The sequence below is a fragment of the Nylanderia fulva genome, unplaced genomic scaffold (assembly GCF_048542155.1).
Source record: "Nylanderia fulva isolate GAGA-0341 unplaced genomic scaffold, ASM4854215v1 Scaffold12, whole genome shotgun sequence".
NCBI classification, from domain to species: domain Eukaryota; kingdom Metazoa; phylum Arthropoda; class Insecta; order Hymenoptera; family Formicidae; genus Nylanderia; species Nylanderia fulva.
This window is the reverse complement of record NW_028189409.1, coordinates 4891973-4913508: the sequence shown is the minus strand read 5'-3', so window position 1 is coordinate 4913508 and position 21536 is coordinate 4891973. Positions and strand designations below refer to the sequence as shown.

The 21536-nt window shown below is 35.4% G+C and overlaps 3 protein-coding genes across 4 annotated transcripts in view; 2 read left to right on the top strand and 1 right to left on the bottom strand.

The window, feature by feature from the left end:
- Positions 1–5317, top strand: part of br (broad-complex core protein) — an 87965-nt gene extending 82648 nt beyond the window's left edge. For both annotated transcript variants that reach the window (XM_085479436.1, XM_085479435.1), the window contains exon 7: positions 5055–5317. In XM_085479436.1, coding sequence (XP_085335562.1) covers positions 5055–5317 — 263 coding nt within the window. The remainder of the gene's footprint in view (positions 1–5054) is intronic.
- The window catches only part of Pym (partner of Y14 and mago), a 144863-nt gene that overhangs the window by 114813 nt on the left and 8514 nt on the right, over positions 1–21536 (bottom strand). The window lies entirely within an intron of this gene.
- On the top strand, positions 8914–20201 carry LOC114935285 (broad-complex core protein-like). Its single transcript, XM_085479437.1, has one exon. The coding sequence runs from the start codon at positions 8914–8916 to the stop codon at positions 9262–9264; it is 351 nt and encodes a 116-aa protein (XP_085335563.1). The 3' UTR covers positions 9265–20201.

The window sequence follows — 21536 nt, the reverse complement described above, 5'->3', positions numbered from 1 at the left end:
CCAAGCGAGAGAAAAATATTTTCCTTTCTTTTCTTATTTTTATTTTTCCTTTTGCCGAGGGAGAAGAGCGCGCATATATATCCATTAGTAGGTGTAATAATCGGTATAATGTTAAGGTCGACTGTGTAGTACAACAATCGAAAAAACGAGTTCATGAGAACGAGCTCACTTATTTTCGGCTCGAGCCCAGTCTTTTTTTTTTCATCTTTTTGTCTTCACTCTTTTTCTCTCATCCCTAGTTTTTTTCTCTCTAATGATGAACATGCGAGGGTTACATGGTTGCTCATCGAAGCACATACGTATGATTTATTTCTCTATATAGCAGAAAATTGTTCCGTTACACTTCCATAGAACTAAATAATAAGCGCGATAAGACACCTTATTAAATGCAGCTGTTAAAAAGAAAAAAAAAGCAAAAAAAAAAAGAAATATAGAATGTGGCGAGAATTTTTTTCACGTGACAGCTTTCTAACAATACAATAAGCTTTTAATTCCGTTAGTTGCGTTACACGATAGGATTACATTAGGATATCTACATAGATATCGAACAAATAACCTTCTCTCTTAATATCCGCACGCAATCGTCGAATATAAACGCGCGCAGAAGCGATGCAGAATATAAGAAGTTTCAACTGTCCGAAAGCTTTGCACACAGCAAAACGTCAACTCGCAAATCTATACAAGACATATCGGCTTAAAAAAATCAAAAATACTTAAAAAAAAATTTTTTAAAGATAATTCCGTTTTGGTACAAAACGTCTCTCGCGAGACCATGTAGCATTTGCATAAAAAGACAAAGTTTTCGCGAAGGACCGATTAAATGATGTAAAAAATTTTGCACGTACGTATCAGACAAATTGTAATATAACGAGACAACACGACCAACATCTATATTATTTACAAATATGCAAACTGTTCTTTGAACGAAAAAGTGCACTATATCCCGTGATAATATATTATTTTTCACATAGAGTTTGGTTTTTAATATATACATACACACACATATATATATATATAAAAATATATATATATATATATATATATGTATATATTAATTATGAATAATCATACATCGATGTCGTTATGATGTCATCATTGCTATTATTATCGTTATTGTCATTATTACGATTATTTTTATTATTATATCTCGTCAGCACATCATCACCGTCATCGACACAGTTATATTATTATCATCATCATCATTATTTTATTATTATTATTATTATTATTTTCATCGTCATCAACATTACCGTTTGACATCGTAATTGTCCTTATTATCGCTATCGCTATCCCTATTGCTACGATTACCCTATTATTGTTATTATTATCGAATCCCTTCTTTTCGTTGTCACATCAACGAATTATCGTAATTAGTTTCGTTACTGAGTTCCGAATGCTGTCATTACTGCTGCCGCGTTATCACTATGATCACTATTATCACGTTATCGCTACTGCCGCTGCTATCGCTACTACTATTATTACTATCTGGATCAATACGGTTACTACACTCTCTTATTATTACAATTATACGATTGATTATTATGATTATTATATTATCATATTATTATTATTTTTAAGCAATATCAAATGCATTTTAATATATTTTCATTTTTATATACAATAAGAAATGTACTCTATTTGGTTTAATAACTCGTTTGTGTTTTCACTTGTTTTTCTAGTCACCTATCACATCCTCGATAAAAAAAACCCCAGATAAAAAAAGTCATGTTTACATAACACTGCACCAGTTTATTCAGCGCACGCGAAAGTTTTGTCGCTGATATTTAATAGCGAAATTGATTCTTTTTTTTTTCAGCCGGAAGGTAAGTGATATCGATGCGTTATGGTTTGACAAATGTCCCACGCGGACGTTATTTTGTCATTGGTTAAAATTATAGTAACAGATATCATCGATATATATCATTAAGCTACAACGTTAAGATAAATCTCGCAGCGCTCCGATTTACAAACTTTTTATTTCGAGTGTTGCAATAAAAAAAAACATTTTTCGCAAATAACTTTAATCCAACATTATCGCCGCTAGCACCGTGTCAATTGTGTTAAAAATTGGTTATATATACAAGGATTGCGCCCCCCGATACAGAAAAAAATAACAAACCAAGTGTCATTTTCAATTAAATATAATACGAAATCATGGATATAAATTTTGATTAAAAATTTGATTAAAAATTTTGATTAAAAATTTGAGACACGTAATTTTTCAAAAAAGAACAGATGGCCGAGATATAAACAATTATTAAACAAGAGAATTATAGGAAATAAAATAAATACCAATTTTGTATTTTATAAAATATCAATGTTTATAAAATAAAAAATAATCAATAATGAATTAATATCTCCCCAAAAATATGGAGAATGCATTCGCTGGAGTGCAATTGATTGGTCAGAGATAAAGATATGTAAATAATAATCGTGCGTTTCTAATATGAATTGCATATTGAGGCACTGTTTATATTTGTTTTATATTTCCTGTATTTCACTTTTATATTATATTTCGGCCTTGTAAATCACATTCGCGCGCAACCGAACGACGAAGATTGCAGTTCGGCTTGCATCGACGATCATTAATGCAAATAATGAGCTTTAAAAGTCGTCTTTGACACTTGAGAATTGATCGTGTTGATCAAGACGCACTGCCGTGAGGAGTACGAAGTAAGAACGATACGTTTCATCGATCAGGAAGCTCCTAACATTGCAATGTTCAATTTACCTTTGTCTCTCGAGCGAAATTTATTTTTCACATGGTATTTTCGAAAAGAGAGAAAGAGAGAGAGAGAAAGAAAGAGAATCTTGCAAGAGAAATTTCTGTCGCGAGCAAACGTAAGAAAAACGGTGAGTAAGGGCAAGAAAGAGATGTAGATAATATAAATATGAATCGTGAAAAATGAAATCCGCGAAACTGGGGAAGGCGACCGAAAGGATGATCCCCGAGATCTCGTCAATCAGACCAGAGAAGGGGAAAGGAAACGAGGGGGAGATCGAATTGAAAATTGTCGCGCGCAGCCCGCCAGAATCACGCACATTTATTATTACGTTTATGTTTACATTTATTTGTTTAGTTTTATTTTTCAAATTGCATGCTTTAAATGTCATCCAGAATGCTCAGTGTACCTACTCTCTCGTCGTCTCATTTCTCTCATGTCTTGTTAGACTTCGTGTACACATTTGAGACCCGTCGAACAATGTACATGCATATTCATAATATAAAAGTTGGCACAACCAGCTTGTATACATTCTACCTCCTGATAGAAGATATATATATATATATATATATATATACATATATATGCGCGAATGTGCGATTTTCCATAGGCATGTTCTTACGTTCCGTCCATTTTCTCTATTCCTACCCCATTTCCTTTCATCTTCTTATTGTTTTTATTTCTCCAAGTAATATATGATTTAAGATAGCTTTTAAAGATTATATTTTCAGCAAAGTGAGATATGTTACTAGAGGACTTCAAACAGTTAATGGATTAATTATTCTGAAGCAATCATGGACATGATTAATGAGAAAGATCGGATCGACCAAAATTGCCGCATAATATATTATACATATAAGATATAGATTGGCACGAAAGTGGTTATTATAATTCCATTACGACAACTCGGTAAAATTTATCACACGAGATGCGATTACGCGTTCATTATACGTTGAATATATATTTGATAAATGATGATTTTGTGTCCGAAACTGCCTTATAACGTACGTATATCAGAAAGTACGTGTTCATCGCACGTAACGCGATAATCGCAAAGTGGTAAACGCAACCCTCTCGGACTGTAAAAGCGCAGTGACTTGCAAAATGCCGCGCGTTAACAACGCACGTATATATAGGGTCGAGAATCCCTCGCGTAAGAGAAATTAAACGCGCAGAAATTCGCATTCTGTGAAGCAATGTGCATCCCCGTCTCTCTCCTCTTCCCGGCACAATTTCCCTCTCGTACACATATACGTATACACACACCTTCGCACCTGGCTTTCACACCACGCGTGTGCGAAGCACGTTGCGCTCGATCGTGCGTGTATGTGTGCGCGTATGCGAATTATTTCATGCATGTGCGTGCGCGCATCTCTCTTGTGTCCTTATCCCTCTCTCCGAATTAGCAGTAGTCGGAACTCCGAACAAGGCCGGCCGGAGGAGAGTCCGCCATCAAAGAAAGTTCTTACTTCGTTCCCCACGAAGAGAAACATAGCGCGCCGTCGATTCTTCCACATCTCCACGTTCCTTCCTCTTTTTGTTTCCAAGGACGTGCCATAACGTGCATAATTGCCTCTCTAACGACGCGAGTCCCGTTTTTAATGGATTGATTAATGCGCGGGGCGTGATCTATGTAGAAGAAGGATAGAAGAAGAAGAAGACGAAGAAGAGGAAGCGAGAGGGAGATTGCGGTGAAGAAAAGGATTGACTTCAGTCAGTCGCGCGCTGTGATCATTCGAGAGATATTTTCGTAAAAAAGACATTTTTTTTTTTTCAAACTTTTAGTTAAGTTGAAATGTAAATTTTTAAATCCGTGACACTTCGAACACATAGTTTGTTAGAATTTTTAATAATTACAAACGCCATATGTATGTGAAAGGAATTGAAATTATATCGCGCGAGAATACCGCTTTTATGATTTATCGCGAAAAAGAAGAATGAGATAAAACGAGACTTTGCAGAGAGTACCTATTGATGATGATGTGTGTAATTAATCGCGGGCTATTCGTAATAGTTTCATGATCTCTATGAAAAAGTTTACGATATATTTATTATACTTGCATATACTCTTGCTACAAAATATCAATCGTCACAAAGAGACAAATTATTATAAACTCTTCCACTCGGGTCTTTGACAACATATACGCAACATATACGCTATCGTTTTTTTTTTTTTTTTTTTCGAACTTTAAAGGAATCGTAATCATCAGAAAAAGTACAAGGAGGAGAGGGAAAGTGTCGCGGTCGATTTAAAAAAAATCTCGAGCTATAGGGTTTAATAAGTGTGTTAGGGGTGTGCAGCTGCATGAGAGGTGCGTTGTTGTGTTTCAGTGCTCACCTCTATGACGGGGCTGACCTTGAACTCTCTGAGCACCCAGTCAGCGAAGAAGTTGTTCACCTGCCAACTGTGCGGCAAGGTACTATGCAGCAAAGCATCCCTGAAACGCCACGTTGCCGACAAACACGCCGAACGACAGGAGGAGTACAGATGCGTCATCTGCGAGCGGGTGTACTGCTCGCGTAATTCCCTGATGACCCATATATATACCTATCATAAGAGCAGGCCCGGCGACATTGACATTAAGTTCTTTTGAAGGTTTAGATAAGGTAGGGACCACCACACATATACATTCGCTATAAATTCCTATGCTGGCGCACAACATTTCTCCAGGATTTTAACATAATCTCTCTCACCCTTGTGCGATTTAACACACATATGCGTACACATTCCTCTCTTTCTCTATCTGTCCTATCTCTATCTCAACTTTCTGTTCTCTCTTCTTCTTATATACATATTCGCAAAAAACGGAAGCGCTTGGTATCTGTCGAGATTCCAATTTCATATTCCTCATTTCTTTCTCACGTGTTCGCTTTCGCGCGTCGACCAAAAAGGTGTATATCGTCCTCTCTCTCGTCGCGAGAGGGAGAGAGAGAGAGAGAAAGAGAGAGTTGGCTTCCTCCTCCTTCGCGAGAATAGTGCATGCCATCGCGAGAAACCGGTCCCGGCGACTTGTGCACGCGGGTACACATTTTCTTTCTCTTCTTGTTCGCCTTACGGTCGCCGCATCTTTCTCGCGTAACCGCTTTCTTTTCCTCTCTCATCCCGTCGTCCTTCGCGCCCCTTCGGTACCGTATGCGCTCTCGCCGATCGTGTTCTTCCGGTATTCGCCGGCCCGTTATACCTGCTGCCAGTGACTCGAGAAACTCTCCGACGCATCAGCGAAGCCAGCAATGCCGCTACATCGGCAAATTGATAGCGCGGGCAAGCGGATACGTTGAGGGGGAGGGAAGGAAGAAAGGATGAGATTTTCTAAAAATTCACCGGGAGAAAAACGAGTCGAGATATAAATATCCGCGTGGTCTCAACTTAAAATTTCAGATATATTTCAGATCTCTTTTCGATTGCGTTTCTACATACGGTTTGGGAAATTTCTTTTTTTACTAACGCCATTTATAACAAATATCTCTTAGCACTCCAACTGACGTGTGGTAAAAATAAAGATATCTAAATATTCCCTTCATTTATTTCAGTATCCTCTACGATATATGACGTCACACGATTAGAAATAAAAGGGAAACAGCATCGAAGACTTAATTTTTCTTTCATTTCTCGCGAGCGCGGAGATAATTTTATTATATATCTGTGCAAAAAGATTATTCTCGGATCCGCTAAGCAGCTAACAAAGATATTGAGAATAATTATACCTATCATTATCTTATTCTACTTTGTGCTTAGCGGATTATCGAAATTTGTGTTAACGAACCAAATCTTGGAACGACACATTGATTAGCTCTATTTACTGATCTCGGAGTCATGGGAACGGTGAAATTAAATGTCAAACTTTCTTTTGCAATTAACAATCAAAGCGACGACAAAATCTCGTTTGCGATTGGAAACTACGAACTACGATCTCCAATTTCCAGATCCTCCTTGTTTTCTTTCGTTTATATGACATCTACCACACTTTGTATATTTTTCTTCGTGTAGTTTCTTTTCTTTCAGTTCTAAACCACCGACTTAGCTATATATTTGTTGCTTGCTTGTTTGCATGTCCACCCCCCTAATTGTCCGCCTGCTGCCTGCTTGTTTGTAGCTTTGATTACGTGCCTGATTTCATTCGCATTTTTCTTGATTATTTTTTCTACTGATACTATTTCCGCGCGTTAAATCGGAAGAAAGTCGATGGAAGAGATTTGATAGTTAGACGATTTGAAATGCAATCATCGATAATGCGATTCAAAGTCGTGACAATTGGCAGAAATTATTTCGCGAAAGTATAAAAAGCAACGATATCGTGTATTCGTCAAAGAATTTTTACAGATTAAACGAAAAAAATTGAAGAGTATAATTTTTCAGATAACATTAAACATTTTCATCTTTTTCTTAATATATCATTTTTTTGTTTATTATATGATTTTTTATTCTTTTCTTTTAATTGTTATTATTATAATTTTTTTTTGTTATAATTTTTTTGATTCGGCAAAAACCAATAATTTCTAGATGAATATCAAGTGACAAGATAATTATAAGATTTTTATGCTAAGTATTATCCGTATTATTTATATACGGTCGCGCGAAATCAAATGCTCGCTTTTTAATCTCGAGTCAATTAACTTTTCTTCGTAAATTTCTCATTTCTCCGATTAATCGTACGACTATTAATTATCAAAATATAGCGTATGTTTAATTTTGGAATCTAAACATAAAACATTTAATTCAGTACGCGTAATTTCTGATACTAACGCCGTTACTAATCGCTACTGGCTCGATATGCACGCGATTATGTGATACACAAAGATCCCTCCCTCTCTTCTTCGTCCCTGTTTTCATTTTCTCTTCCTCGGTCGAGATCTTTTGGGCGTTTCGTGTATCATTCCGAATACTCGATATAGAACTCACAAGAGTAATAATGAATAGTAATGACAACTACACGTCTCTCTCAATGCTATCTAACAAACTTGTCTATCTAATTTAGCTATACGAAACTTTACGAAGATTTACTTATACACAACTTTGCATCACATTCTGAATTTATTTTCAAATGCAAGGAGATAAGTCGATATAATCAGAGCTGGTAATTCGGAATATAATTTTTTTTTCACGGATTATTGATTCGTATAAAAAATTATTATACATGATTGATTTACGTAAAATATTGAACATTTTCATATATCATAATAGTATAATAAATTTTTATAGAATATTTATAGAATTAACTGTGACAAATAAATTTGTTACGGACAGTTTAAAAAGCAGACTTAACTCTTAAAGAAAAATTTTCAAATTTAATTTTTAAGAGAAATGAGTTGCTTTACATTTGATAGATAGTGACATTTTCAAGACGAGAATAATTCAACAGTGGAAGTACCAACTCTGAGTTTTATTTACGATCGATATGTCACTGATCATAACGATTGTATCGTATTTTTATAGCATTGCCTAAAAATGAAGCGGAAAACGAAAATTTAAGAGTTTCGATTTTTAATCTTTCATGCTGTACATGCGGCAAACTGTATACACATTTATCGCGAATAAGCATGAGATTTCTGCTTTGCGCGTTTACAGCATCAAAGTCGATTCGTAAATATCGAACGCTATAATACTTATAATCGAATCTTCATATTCTTAATTCCTCGAGACCAAATAATCTGTCTCTATTCTTGACTCTTTCGCTTAATCCCTATTCTTACTTCAACAAAGAAAAATATAGTCACGCTGTCAATTTATTGTTAGAGCGAAGAAATGCGTATCCATAATTTTATTATGCACATTTTATTTTATCGTATTACGTACATATTCTAAAACTGTCTAATCCGTATCGATTATTCTGCATATTCGTTAAAAAAACATGAAATTTAAAGAAACCTATAAATGAAAGATAATAAATCCATTTTTTTACGGAGCTGTGCTATACTTTTTTTACAATGAAATAGTCGTAAGAAGAAAAAGAAATAAAAAAAGTATCGTTTCTTATATTTTGAAGCGGAGTTATGGATACGCACGACATCTTCTATCATTCGCTCGCTTTCTTATCCCAGTTGTACAGTCACGTTACGGAAGAGGAAGGGAAGCGTGTTAAGAGTACGGAGATTCGATCGCGTGATTCTATTAACCTTCGTCGGATGTTGTTCTCGTCTCCTGAGAGCGATCTTACACGAATCTGGATACGTTTCAGGTACGGGCAACGGGATGCATCCGGCACCGACGACGCCTCCCACTGTCATGTACCGAATGCCGCCGCCTACTCCGGGTGGCATAAACGAGCCTCAGGAATGCCCGTACTGCCGTCGCACGTTTTCATGCTACTACTCCCTCAAACGTCACTTCCAGGACAAACACGAGCAATCGGACACGCTCTACGTCTGCGAGTTCTGCAACCGTACGTATCGTACGAAGAACTCGTTGACGACGCACAAGAGTCTGCAGCATCGCGGCACCAGCGGCGTGCTAAAACGGCTCCTCAAGGCCTCGGCGATCAAGAACGTTCTTGGTAACATGCAGCATCATCATCAGATGCAGATGCAGCAGCAACCGCAATGAAAACGTCGGAAAAGTCAAAGCCTCCCCGTGTCGCTGCCGCATCTGCGGAATCGCCGTCGTCGTCGTCGCCGTCGTCATCGTCATCGTCATCGTCATCGCGCTGCTATCGTCGTCATCTCGCAATTCGTTTTGCTCGACATCAATTAGCGCACCACGAGAATCGACAACAAATGATCGAAAACATACGAAAATAATGCCATCTTGCGTTCTGAGATGCGCTTGAGCTGAGCCCAAAATCGATTAGAATGGATGGATTAGAAATATGGTTAATCGAATCCACTTCCCTTTATCTAAATTACCGATCCGCGATGTAGAAAAAAATGAATTGCTAATTTCGGAGTTCATTTGTCTCGAGACATCATTCACTTACTGTCGAGTCTAAAGTCATTACCGATACTGTAATTCAGATAAAGGTAAAGTTGATTAATCATATTTAATTAACTAATTGAAGCAAATTAATAATAATTTGAATTAACATAATCTTCTTTCTCCATCGGTTATATTTCGGTTTTCATTTTTATCCGTAGCTTGGAAAAAATAGCAAATCGTTATATATAATCGTTGAATTAACCAATTGGTTAACTTATTATAAGTTGCAGTGAAATTCGAAAAATCGTCACGGCTCATTTACTCTTCTTGCATTTGCAGAACATGTAATGCATATCGCGAGACATTAAAATGGAAAACGGATGAGAAAGAGAGAGATGAAGGGAAAGCAAGGAATTCCAAAATTAAAGTCTGAATCGCGTCATTTTGATTCGAATTTCGGATTTTTATTTTTTTTATTTTTTTTTTTTAGTTTTCCACCGTTTATCCATCGACATACGCACACACGGTTCTGCTAGTTTAGATTTGTTGTAGCGTAATTTTTCTTCGTCAAGACTGCAATGAATCCAAAGAAGGACAATTTGACTGAGAAGCTTTGTAATTCGACTGAAACGAGGAGGAAACGAGACGAGGCTTGAACGTTAAGGTTAGTACGCGAAGCGAAAAAAAAGAAAAAAGAAAGAAAAACACATTCCATTATCAGTGATGCGAATCGCTGGTGACTCGAGTCGACCGAGATGTCGACTCCCCGGCAAGATTTTGCGCGGGAGATTTACGCATTTTCGAGGACATTATCCCGCCGCGTGTTTTTAACTTAGTGTTGTTCAAAAAAAAGTGCACATCGCAAGAAATATAAAAATATAAAAAACGTGTTAGAAAGATTAAGGAAGCGTATTTAGAATAGGACGTTTGTTCGGAGAGGAAACAGTCTTCCGGGAATCGTTTCCGTGATTGAATTCACGAGTTTACGAGTGGAATTTTTTTTTTCTATATATCGGGACACACGCCTAACAGTTTTCACGTAGATAATGCGCTCAATGAATCACTCGATACGGTGATGAATATCAAAGTGTTTTCGCGATCTGCGTCGTGTTTGCAAAATATACACCTTACGCGCTCGCGAACGGAATAAGGACGCGAAAAAAGAGAAAAACCTTCGCGTGTCTCTTTTCGTCGAGCCTGAGACGGACAATTTTCAATCTCGCGTCGGATCTGAGATTTAAACGGACGATTGATGCAAGCCGAGAGAGGTGAGACAATCGATCATCAAACGAGATCGCGAGAACTCGGGATCGAAAATCGCGCGCTGCGCGCCGAGATCGTTTTTACGTGATACATCGATTTCGACTAAAGAAAGAAGGACGAAGCGGATCGACGACCTTAGGCCTAATGGCGAAAACGACGGACGAAACGAGGACGCATCCGATGCGTCCGAAAAGTTACGCTGGTCGATGAAAAAGCGATCGCAGCAGTAATCGAGGTCGCGACGATGTTGCGATCGACGGTTTATAATATTTGAAAGGAAGGGAGGACGAATATCAGTTTTACGAGAGACACGAAACAAGAGAAAGGTAAAGAAGCGTGTGTAGACGCGGAAGTGGTAGAGCTATATCATGGGTTCTTAACTTGTATATGTAGGTTTGTCGTATGCGCTAAATACAAACTATATTTTTAACTCTTTAAAAGTAATATTTTGAATTGTAAATATATTATATTCGTACGATACATCGATAAACGATGATATTCTCCTGTTCAAATTTTATAAAAAATCGGCATAGTCCTACCATAGGTATCTCATGAACGAGCGGAGCAGTGGAAATGCGAAGCTTTCAACAGTTTTCATTTTTCGATTCATCATTTGAGATTTTTAAGCGAACGCTCTTAAAAACCTATTTCCCTCAACGCGCATTTTTTAACGAGTCATTGATCAAGCCGAGAAAAATTGCTCCATTTTCCGCGTTTGTTTGTCATTGCGAAAGAGATGTGTTTCGCAAATCGAATTTTAAATACGATTGAAATATAGCTTCGGTCTGTGCGCCAACGATTATAGAGAATACACTGCTCTGCTCTTCAAATTTTAATATATCCATATTAACAAATGTACAAGCAAGAAGAAACCCTAAAAGTTGTTCATCGTAACATATTCAGGTTTAAAACTCAGCGTAGAGAACGAGAAAATGTTGATGTTTTATCTGTAAGGCTAAAAGGAAATGCCATAATAATTAACGAGCAAGTACAAATTATCGTGAAAAATATAAATTATGTCTACGTCTAACTCTTAGGATGCGTAGTATCGGAAAGGGAATATTTAGCAAAAAGAAAAGCGCGGGGAATTAAAGAAAAAAAAAGAAACGTACGGGGAAAGACACTGCCTGCCTCGAATTTCATTTCGCGGCCAGGTAGAACGAGTTAAAGGGAGGAAGAAAGAAATAAATACGCGAGGGGAAAAGGACGAAGGGTATAAGCACGATTTTCCAAACATATCTTCGAAGTATGAAGTATACTGTGAAAAAAATATACGATTTTAGATATTTAGCTATCTCTATATCGAGAGATTTTATAATAATTATTACGTATACATTCTTAAATCGGTAGACCGATTCTCGATGACGTTTGGTCAGGGCATAATGTGGAGAGCACGATATGGATTGAACGAAGCGCGGCCGCGAGATATATTTTGCGTTTTTCGTCTTTCTTATTATATTATTTTTTTCGTTCTTGAAAAAAGTCACTTTGGAGCTGCTAAGAAATGCGCGATTGGTTAGTGAGGAAAAAATTATCCTAGTCATTCCGGAAATTTTTGTGATTCTGTGATATCGGGGATCGTGGCATCAAACGATTCGACGCGAAAAGAGGCGAAAAAAGAGGGAGAGAGAGAGAGAGACCAAAAAAAAGTATATGTCTGTTCCACATTATGATCGCCGGGCGTACTCTTTGAAAAAAATCTTTTAGCGACAAAAAAAGAAAGAAAATTAATATTGATTATATTATTAAATATAAAATGTCGGGAAATTTCTGTGATGTTTTTCGGTTGGTATACTAGCGCGATTGCTAAAGCTATGTGAACGAAAAAAAAGTATACGGAATTTTATGTCGATGTTCGGTGTTGTATGATATATTATAAGAGGCGAGACTGTGCGTCGGGGAAAAATTTCATCATACTACTTCGAAATTCTCGAGATGGGGTGAAGATAGGAACGGGATGGTGGACAATTGCTGATCGATCTGTTGATTTAAAAAAAAAAAGTCATTTTTTTCAGCAAATTTCGTTTCAAAATCTTGCCAAAGTGTTCACAATTGATCGAAGAAATGTAGTAGAATGATTGTAAAGCTCAATAGTTGAAACTATTCCTATTTCATGGTATATTAAAAATTTCACAAGATTGTATGTACGCGAGAATCGAGAAATAATATATCTATTTTTCTCTCCGCACGATAAATGCATCCAGAACGATCAACCGTTGCCATTCATCGCAGATAGACTTAGTCTAGTGTAAACGTCTAGTAAAGTCATCCGCACACGCGTGTTGTGGGTGGATAGATATGCGCGCACGAGTGCGTGCGAGGGCGTGTTTGCGTGCTCACTCGCATTACGCGTCCCCGCGTGCACACGCAGGCACGTCGTAACTATTGCAGGGTAAATGACCCATCACACGCCGAGGCGGAAAAAAACCCGCGAAAAAAAAAAGAGAAAAAGAGGGGAAAAAACAAAATGACTATAGATTATTTATCGGAATGTGCCAAGGTCCCGAACCGTTTACACACGGACGAAATTTTAGGTAGGTAGGTAGACGCGCCCCGTCTCTCCCGTCGAGTGGAGAAATATTATCATTATTAATAAAGCTAATCGTTTTAGGATATAAAAGAGAGGTACGATTTAAAGAAAAAGAAAAAAAATATTACACAGAAAACATTTTTTCGAATCTTTAATGTCATTGATGAACTCTCTTCTTCGTCCCGTGTATGGTTTTTAAGAGAGAAGATAATTACGTGGCAAAAATTAAAAAAAAAATATTTTTGATTCTATCTAAACGTTATCTTTCGCTCGCATCCTGTGTATAACGTGCATGTATATATTATACGAGATGTATAAGGAACCGCGTTTTGACTCCCGACACGATACGAGAAAACTGTAATTTACATTGACGTGTAACTCAACAAGATTTATTGCGGCGGTAGGGTGCGATGCGTGTGTTGCTTCGAGGATCGTAGCGTCTCTCTCTGCGGTTCACGCAGTTATACTGTTTACTTAAAATCACTCGATTTTCGCCTGTCGACCGGCGCGACAAAATGGTGCAATCTCATCGTCAACAGATTAAACGTATATTGTTAAAAAGAAAAAAAAGCGGGAACGTTCATGAAGAAAGGAGCGTTCTTCGCACTCCGCGCTGTTAACAGCTTCCTTTTGACCCGTTAAAAGAGTTCTAAGTTAGTCACCCATTCTTCGACGAACGGGGGTTCTTCGGTATAAATTCAAATCGATATAACTCGAAGAGGTCAAGTTTTTACTTCCTGGCGCTGTGACGAGACTACAATTGATACGCGAATTTATACTTTTGAGAAGGCTGATTTTTTTTGTAACGTTTAATTGTCGATTTATTTAAAGACTCAAATTTATTTCTACTAGTGTTTCCTCGTTCTTCTTAATATATATATATATATATATATATATATATATATATATATATATATATATATGTATGTATGTATGTATGTATGTATGTATGTATATATATATATATATATATATGTATATGTATATTTCTATTTTTTTTTTTTTTTAGAGGAACCGACTGATTAGATTTTTCTTTTTTTTTTAATTGGTTTAAAGTTTTCTTCCATCGTGTGTGATATTATATTACCAAAGAGCATCGAGAAAACTTTGTAATACTTTCTCCGACACGAATGATATTCACCTTGGAAAATATCGCATCTATGATACGTCGATAAATTTTCATCGAAAATCGAGCGACATATTGTTTTTATTTTTTTTTTATTTTTGTATCTTCTATTTTTAATAAAATGCAATATTTTGACTAAAAAAATAAATATTAACTGACAAAAGCGATGCTAAATAATATTTGGCGATTGTTCGTAGCTCTTATTAACATAGGGAATATCATGAGAGTCTGAGAAAGTTATAAATCTATTGTTTTCGATAGGGGAACACTCTTCAATTTTAATGAAAAGAGTAAAGAAATTTTTATTTCCAAAAGGGGGATCAAAAAATGGAACTATAAAACGGAAAACAAAGAGAAGTAAAAAAGAGTACATGCTAATCAATAAAACAAAATAACGATGTAATTATACGAAATTGAAGACAAAAAAAGAACGTCGTGCATAGGAGAAAGACTACTTAGATTTATTTTTATTATATGTCTTCGAAAAGACTTTAAATAAAATATTTAAATTGTGCCATAATTAATATTAAAAAAAATCTTAAGTATAAATTTATTGTTACGAAGATTTTTAAATTTATCGGAAGAAAGAAAAATTACAAAAAAAAGGAGACGAAAAGAAATGATGAAATGATAAGAAAAAGAAAATATCATTACTGTCTATATGGGTAAAGCTAATGCATAGTACGATAATACTTAGAGAACAAAACGTCGTGTCAATGACGTTTAATGACGATTATTGTATCGACGAAGAGAAAATATAGGATTATAAACGGTTGGTTATTTACGCTCAATATAACTAAGAACTTACGTATAGTACGTATCTTTTCTACTTGTACCAAAAATTTTATTGCTAACTATCGACTTTGTTTTTTTTTCTTTTTTTTATGTATGTACATAGGGCATTACCTCATATCGTTCTTACCGAATATGCAATGCGAGATTATGATTAAGATGTTAATTAAATTCGTTTGAATTTAAATGTCCGACTACAAAGACGATTAGTTTTACTAGATGCAGATATTCGGAGAGCAATCTAAATAGATTACGTTTACGGTGATAACGTAAATTGCATACGATTATAACACATCGCGCATTTTGTGCGCATGTGACGAAGATTATTACATTATATCGCGCGCCGACATGCATTATGTCAGCGTATAATGCGTAATTCGCACGATGCGGCATCAAGCTTCGACGAATATCTGGCTAATGCAACTTATCGTCTACAGTCAATTTAACATCCAATTCAATTATTCGGGCCAATGAGAACTTAGCAAGACTTCAAACGTCGCACGTTATCTATTGTTGAGTGAAACGACACTGGAGAATTTAATGTACCCCTTGAATGTACATACGTGTACTCCCTAGAGAGAATGTGTGTGTATATGTGTATATGTGAAAGAGAAAGAGAGAGAACGAGAGTCCATGTGAATATACATCTCCAATGTATAACTGAAGTGTATATGTGTATGTATATGTACGTATGTATACGTATACGTATATGTATACGATATATATCTGTGTATATATTAGATTTAAGGAGACACGAGCGTAAACGAATGAGGTATGCGCTATTTTCTTAATGTATCATACAACGTAATAGACACGCGGAAAGGATTTGTAACAGCTGCGGATTCGTTTTGCTATTATATAAAAGTGCTCGGGGAGACGGATTCCGCGGAATTGTCTTCCTCGAGACAGAGAAAGATCGAGAATCAATGTTCTCTCGTATAAATGTGGCTAGAAATTTCCAGATTTCGCGCATCCGCAGTAGTTATACATTCCTCTTCTCGCTCTTCACGCATATTGTACGTCCGTTATTTCTGATACTATTATGGATATCCATTGTACGTATATTAAACATATCTTCCGCGAGAGAGTCTACCCACATAGAAAGGAGATACTTGTGTATTCTAACATCGCCGGAGAGTTTTATATATTATGCTTTTTATGTATCATATATTATGATTATCTCATTGTCACCGTCATCGTCATCGTTGCCGCCGCCATAATCTTCACCAGCGTCACTCTCATTGATAATAGCATCATCACACACATCATCCTTCTCATCATTATAATTATTTTACTATTATTATTATTAATTATTGATTATATAAATATATTATTATTATTAGTAGTAGTAGAGCAGCACATTAGTATAATTTTTTTATTACTATAACTACTACTACTACTAGTATGATTACACTACTGCTGTTATATTGTTATTATTACTGCTATATTGCTATAATTTTCAATTATATTGTCAATAATTTTTGTTATATTACAATACGTTTATTATAAGATTATAGTTTAATCAAGTTTCGTTCACATAAAAAAATGTGTACAATATTGACAACTGGTCGATTGGAACTGGTTATGTTGTACTATGCACGCATAAATATTGTATAGACACCTTTGTTAGAATATCTATCTTTTCAGATCCTTATTTTTATTTCGTATTCTATTACGACGTTTTATAAAACCGATTGTTTAAATGATGTGTTAAGGGATCTTATATTGAATGCTTATTATTTTTATTATTATTACACACGCAGTTATTATTATTATATTATAATAATATTATTATTATTATTGCCGCTATTATAGTAATTACAATTATTATGACTATATTGCTGTTATTATGAGTACTCTATATTACTATATTATTATCGCCATTCACCAATCTGCAATCATCTTTTACAATTAATACCGCTATCGCTACATAATCGATATTGCTATTATAAAGAGGTACTATTTATTCGGAAATTCGTTGTGACATATGTATTTTTGTCCGCAAGTCTGAGATGAGAGAGGGGAGAGATACATGGTCACGACGTGTATAGACTGCGACTCGCGAATCGCGAAAAAAAACTTGTTCGCTCGCGTTGCCCAAATGTTTGTCGACGCGTGCGCGACACTAGGTATCCATCCCTTTTTATCGCTACATTGTAAGCTTAATTTTAGTTGCATCATCGTCACAGAGATCATAAGCTGTCGAAGTGTAGAACGGGTCGTAGAACGCAAAAGGATCCACGTGTTGCAAGAGCAGATCAGAAATAGCATGCTTTTTCGGTCTATAATCTTTTTTTTTCTCTCGAGAAATCCTTACATCTGTATCCGAAGAAAGAGAAGATCAACGAAAATATCGAGATTATCGCGAAGGAAGTAGTTCTCGCGTGGACTCTGCTTCTTACACATTCCCTCTCGGGTTCATATTTCTTTTCTATACTCGAGTCTTGATATAAGTAGTGCACGAATCTCGAGATCAACCGAATGAAAGATCGAGTTATGATACGGCAAGATTAAAGAAAATCGAGAAAAATTTTTTAAAAAATTGCAGGTTTTAATAAAAAGTTTGAATGTCTTTTTACTACGAGTAAAAATAAGATATCTTTGGCAAAAACTATTTACTTTCTTAAATTTCGAATGATTTCTAATCGATTAAAGTGCAACTTAAAATTTTTTACGATTTGTCCAAAGTTGTTTATATCGTAAATTCATATTTAATTATATATTTATATTCATCATGAGCTCAACAATTGTAGATTACATGTCTATTATTTTATTATTTCTACAAATAATATTTTCAAAATTATGTCGAAATACTGCATTATATCGAGGTTCGAGTGCATCTATGCTTTTTACATCCCATCGTCGTACGAATGTCGATTGACTCACTAAAGTCGATCAATTTAACCGTAATAGAGAAAACGATGTGTATCAATACGAGTCCGTGTTAAGTTTTTATGCAACGGATTACGCTTTTCGACAAGAATTCTCGCACAATTTCGCGACGTTGTGGAATCTTCGGTGGACAATCACGGCCCGACTATAATTATAATGTAAACAAAGTGCAACACGCTGCCTTGCTGAACAGTACAAGTACAAAACGAATACAAATACATAAAGAAAGAAAAAAAAGTACGCGTCTTCGATTTAATGAACGGAAACGATTACCGGTAGTTAAGGGATATCAAAACGAAGAGATGAAAACGACGACAAATTGTTAAGCCGTTAAGTGATGGAAAAGAACAAAAAAAAATAAATAAATAAATAAAAAAAAGAGGCTCCGTTGCTATATGACAACGGCCCGGATCCGTCGATCATATTACTATGCATGCACGAAGGCTAAATCAACGACGGTGAAAATGCGTTTGTTCACAGATACCTCAGTTGCCGTGGCCTCAGACCTTTTTCGAGTTTTACACAATCACTTTTCGCTAAGCTACGTGTCTTGTCCGTATGTCTGTCTGTCGCACTTATAATTTAGAAGAATAGAGAGAGAGAGAGAGAGAGAAAGAAAGAAAGAAAGAAAGAAAGAGGCGTAGTAGAGTACTTTGCACCTGTGTAAACTTATGCATCCTGTATATAGATAATATTGTGTATACAGAATCGTCGAGCGATAAGTGCATATCTGGGATTCGTCTGTCTAAAGCGAAAAAAAATTCAACCTTGGGCAAAATTACCATATATCGGTCTAAATCCTTACTTCGAATTTGCATTTGAATCGTAAAACGATCGCCTATGTCAAGTATTTTAAGTATACGCAGATCAAATTCGAGACAGGCGATCAATTCGATTGGATCGGAAAATGTAAAAGATACCGAAATACATATTTGATTCAGAATTATTGAAATAACATCGACGATAGAATAGACTCATTGAGATAGGACGAGATAAAAATATAGAAAAATATCTCAATTAAAATCTATTTTTGGTATCTCCTACATTTTTCCCCTTCAATTAAATTGGGTCAGCAATGGATATATACTTGTATATATTTAATCCCCTGCAACAATTACATCAGACACGCATCTCTTCTTCCCCTCGCTGATTGTTCTTCCATCACGCGTCTCCGAGTTGAAGAGATCTATCGCGATCTTCGCGTAATCACTTCCGTAATTAATGATTAATCCCTTAACGTTCGCCCTTCCGATTTGCGATATAATCGAATACGATCGGGAAGGACGATCGGCAAAATATTTGCTCCGACGAAGCCTATCCGAGAAAGAGCCTAATTACAATTTACGCCACGGCGAAATTAATCGTTCCGGAAAGGTTCCACGCACAAATGCGAAGCTTCCGGTTCCGCTCTGGGATGCAAAGCGAAAAACAACACTGCCAAAATCTACGTACAGTCTCCGTTAGGACCGTCAAACCTCTATCCCCCCTCCTCCCCACCCTAAGGATCATCCCTTGAGTTGATCTAAATATAACGATATATATATATATATATACACAATATCTTCCGCGCGTCTGAGGCTCGGCAATAAGATATATTTCTCATCTAAGCTACAATAGTTGTTGTTGTACTTATTTCTCTCCTCTATTTCGTCACCAGTCTCTGGATGTTAAATGCGGCTAAGAGCAACACGTGCATCGTTCGTATGCGACGGATTCCCATACGAGAGTGCACTTTTTAAGAGAAACGAGTGATAGAACGACGCATGTGAGCCACGAGCGCGCGAAACTTCGCGTATTATTATTACAATTATAATTATTATTATTATTACTATATTTTACAGAGTGCGGATATTAGATATAAAGATATGTATAGATAGACATACACACAGACAGAGACGTACACGCAATTGCGAGCGCGCGAGTACGCACGCGCACACACGTACACATATTGTTCCGTTATCGCCGTTATACCATCCGTGTAACATAACATTGCGAATAAACTTGCAGTTTATTAACCGATCAAAACCTGTGACTGTTCCCCGTAAACGATCATACTCTATAAGACTCACATCTCTTACTGGAAATAAACATTTTCGTAATCAAAAGAAATTTGCATATATACCTAATTCTACTGGTGTGATAGACACACATCTCAAAGAAGATTAAAGAAGACGAGAGAAGGAGGATACCATAGCAGAGGTAAAGTTACTGTATAGAAAATTATTCTGTTTTACAATGCAGCTAGAAGTCATCAAAATCACTCTTTTTGTGTTTTTGAATTAAAATAAAATTTTATACTCACATAAATATTTAGTGCTTTTCATCGGGTCGTATAACATCGTCAATAATTGTTATTTCAAACTTCTGAATCAATAATTTTTACTAGCAGAGATAAAGAGAATTGAAATTCTGAAAAATTAATTTCCAAAATTGTGGTAAAATATAAACAAAAATAAAATAAAGTAAAAAAACCCTTATATATAGAATAATGCAATTATTATCAAAAAATATACTTCAATTTGGATTATGTAATTCACAACGACAGAATCATAGAAAAAAGTTGTCAAACTAATTGTAAGAATTTTCGATACAATAAACTTGCACATAAACTAAATTGTATATAAACTATATATTTTCGATGAATAAATTAACTAAACGAATTAATTCATATTTTCAATTTTTGTAAATGCACTTAATTATTAAGAGATAGCGATTTATAAAGCGATTTTCTCAGTTTTAAAACGCAGAGTTTTATAATATCTTTTAAAACACATTCATAATAATAATAACTTATAAAATTATAAAGGCTTATTAAATGGGGAATTCTATTATGGGACTATTATATGAAATCATAGGTGTATAATTTCAATTCTAAAATACAAAAAATAATTTAATAACGCGATTATTTATTGATTTCTCGAGTTTTCGTTATATACACATAACACGTTGTATAACAAATTTTAATAATCTTTATTTGAATTGAAATTTAGACATCATAAACAAACATGAATCAAAATATTCGTAAATATTGATTAGTAATGTTTCAGTATTAGTTTCAATATTAATTATACATAATTTATTGTTTTGATAATATTATGAATAAGTAAATAAATATAAACATATAAATATATATATATATATATATATATATATATACATATATAAATTTACAGATCTCAATTAAGAATATTAGAATTATGAAAAATACTTTCAAGAAATACTAGTTGTTTTTTAGCTTTTGCTCATCAAATAACAAATTATAACAATAGAAACGTGATCGTACAGATATATATTGCAAAAAATAATTTAGTATACATCAATCTAAAATAGTAGGTCGCGCAAAAATAGATCACACACTCG

Excerpts from the sequence above, each read along its gene's own strand:
- LOC114935285 (XM_085479437.1), top strand. The coding sequence starts at position 8,914 with ATGCATCCGGCACCGACGACGCCTCCCACTGTCATGTACCGAATGCCG.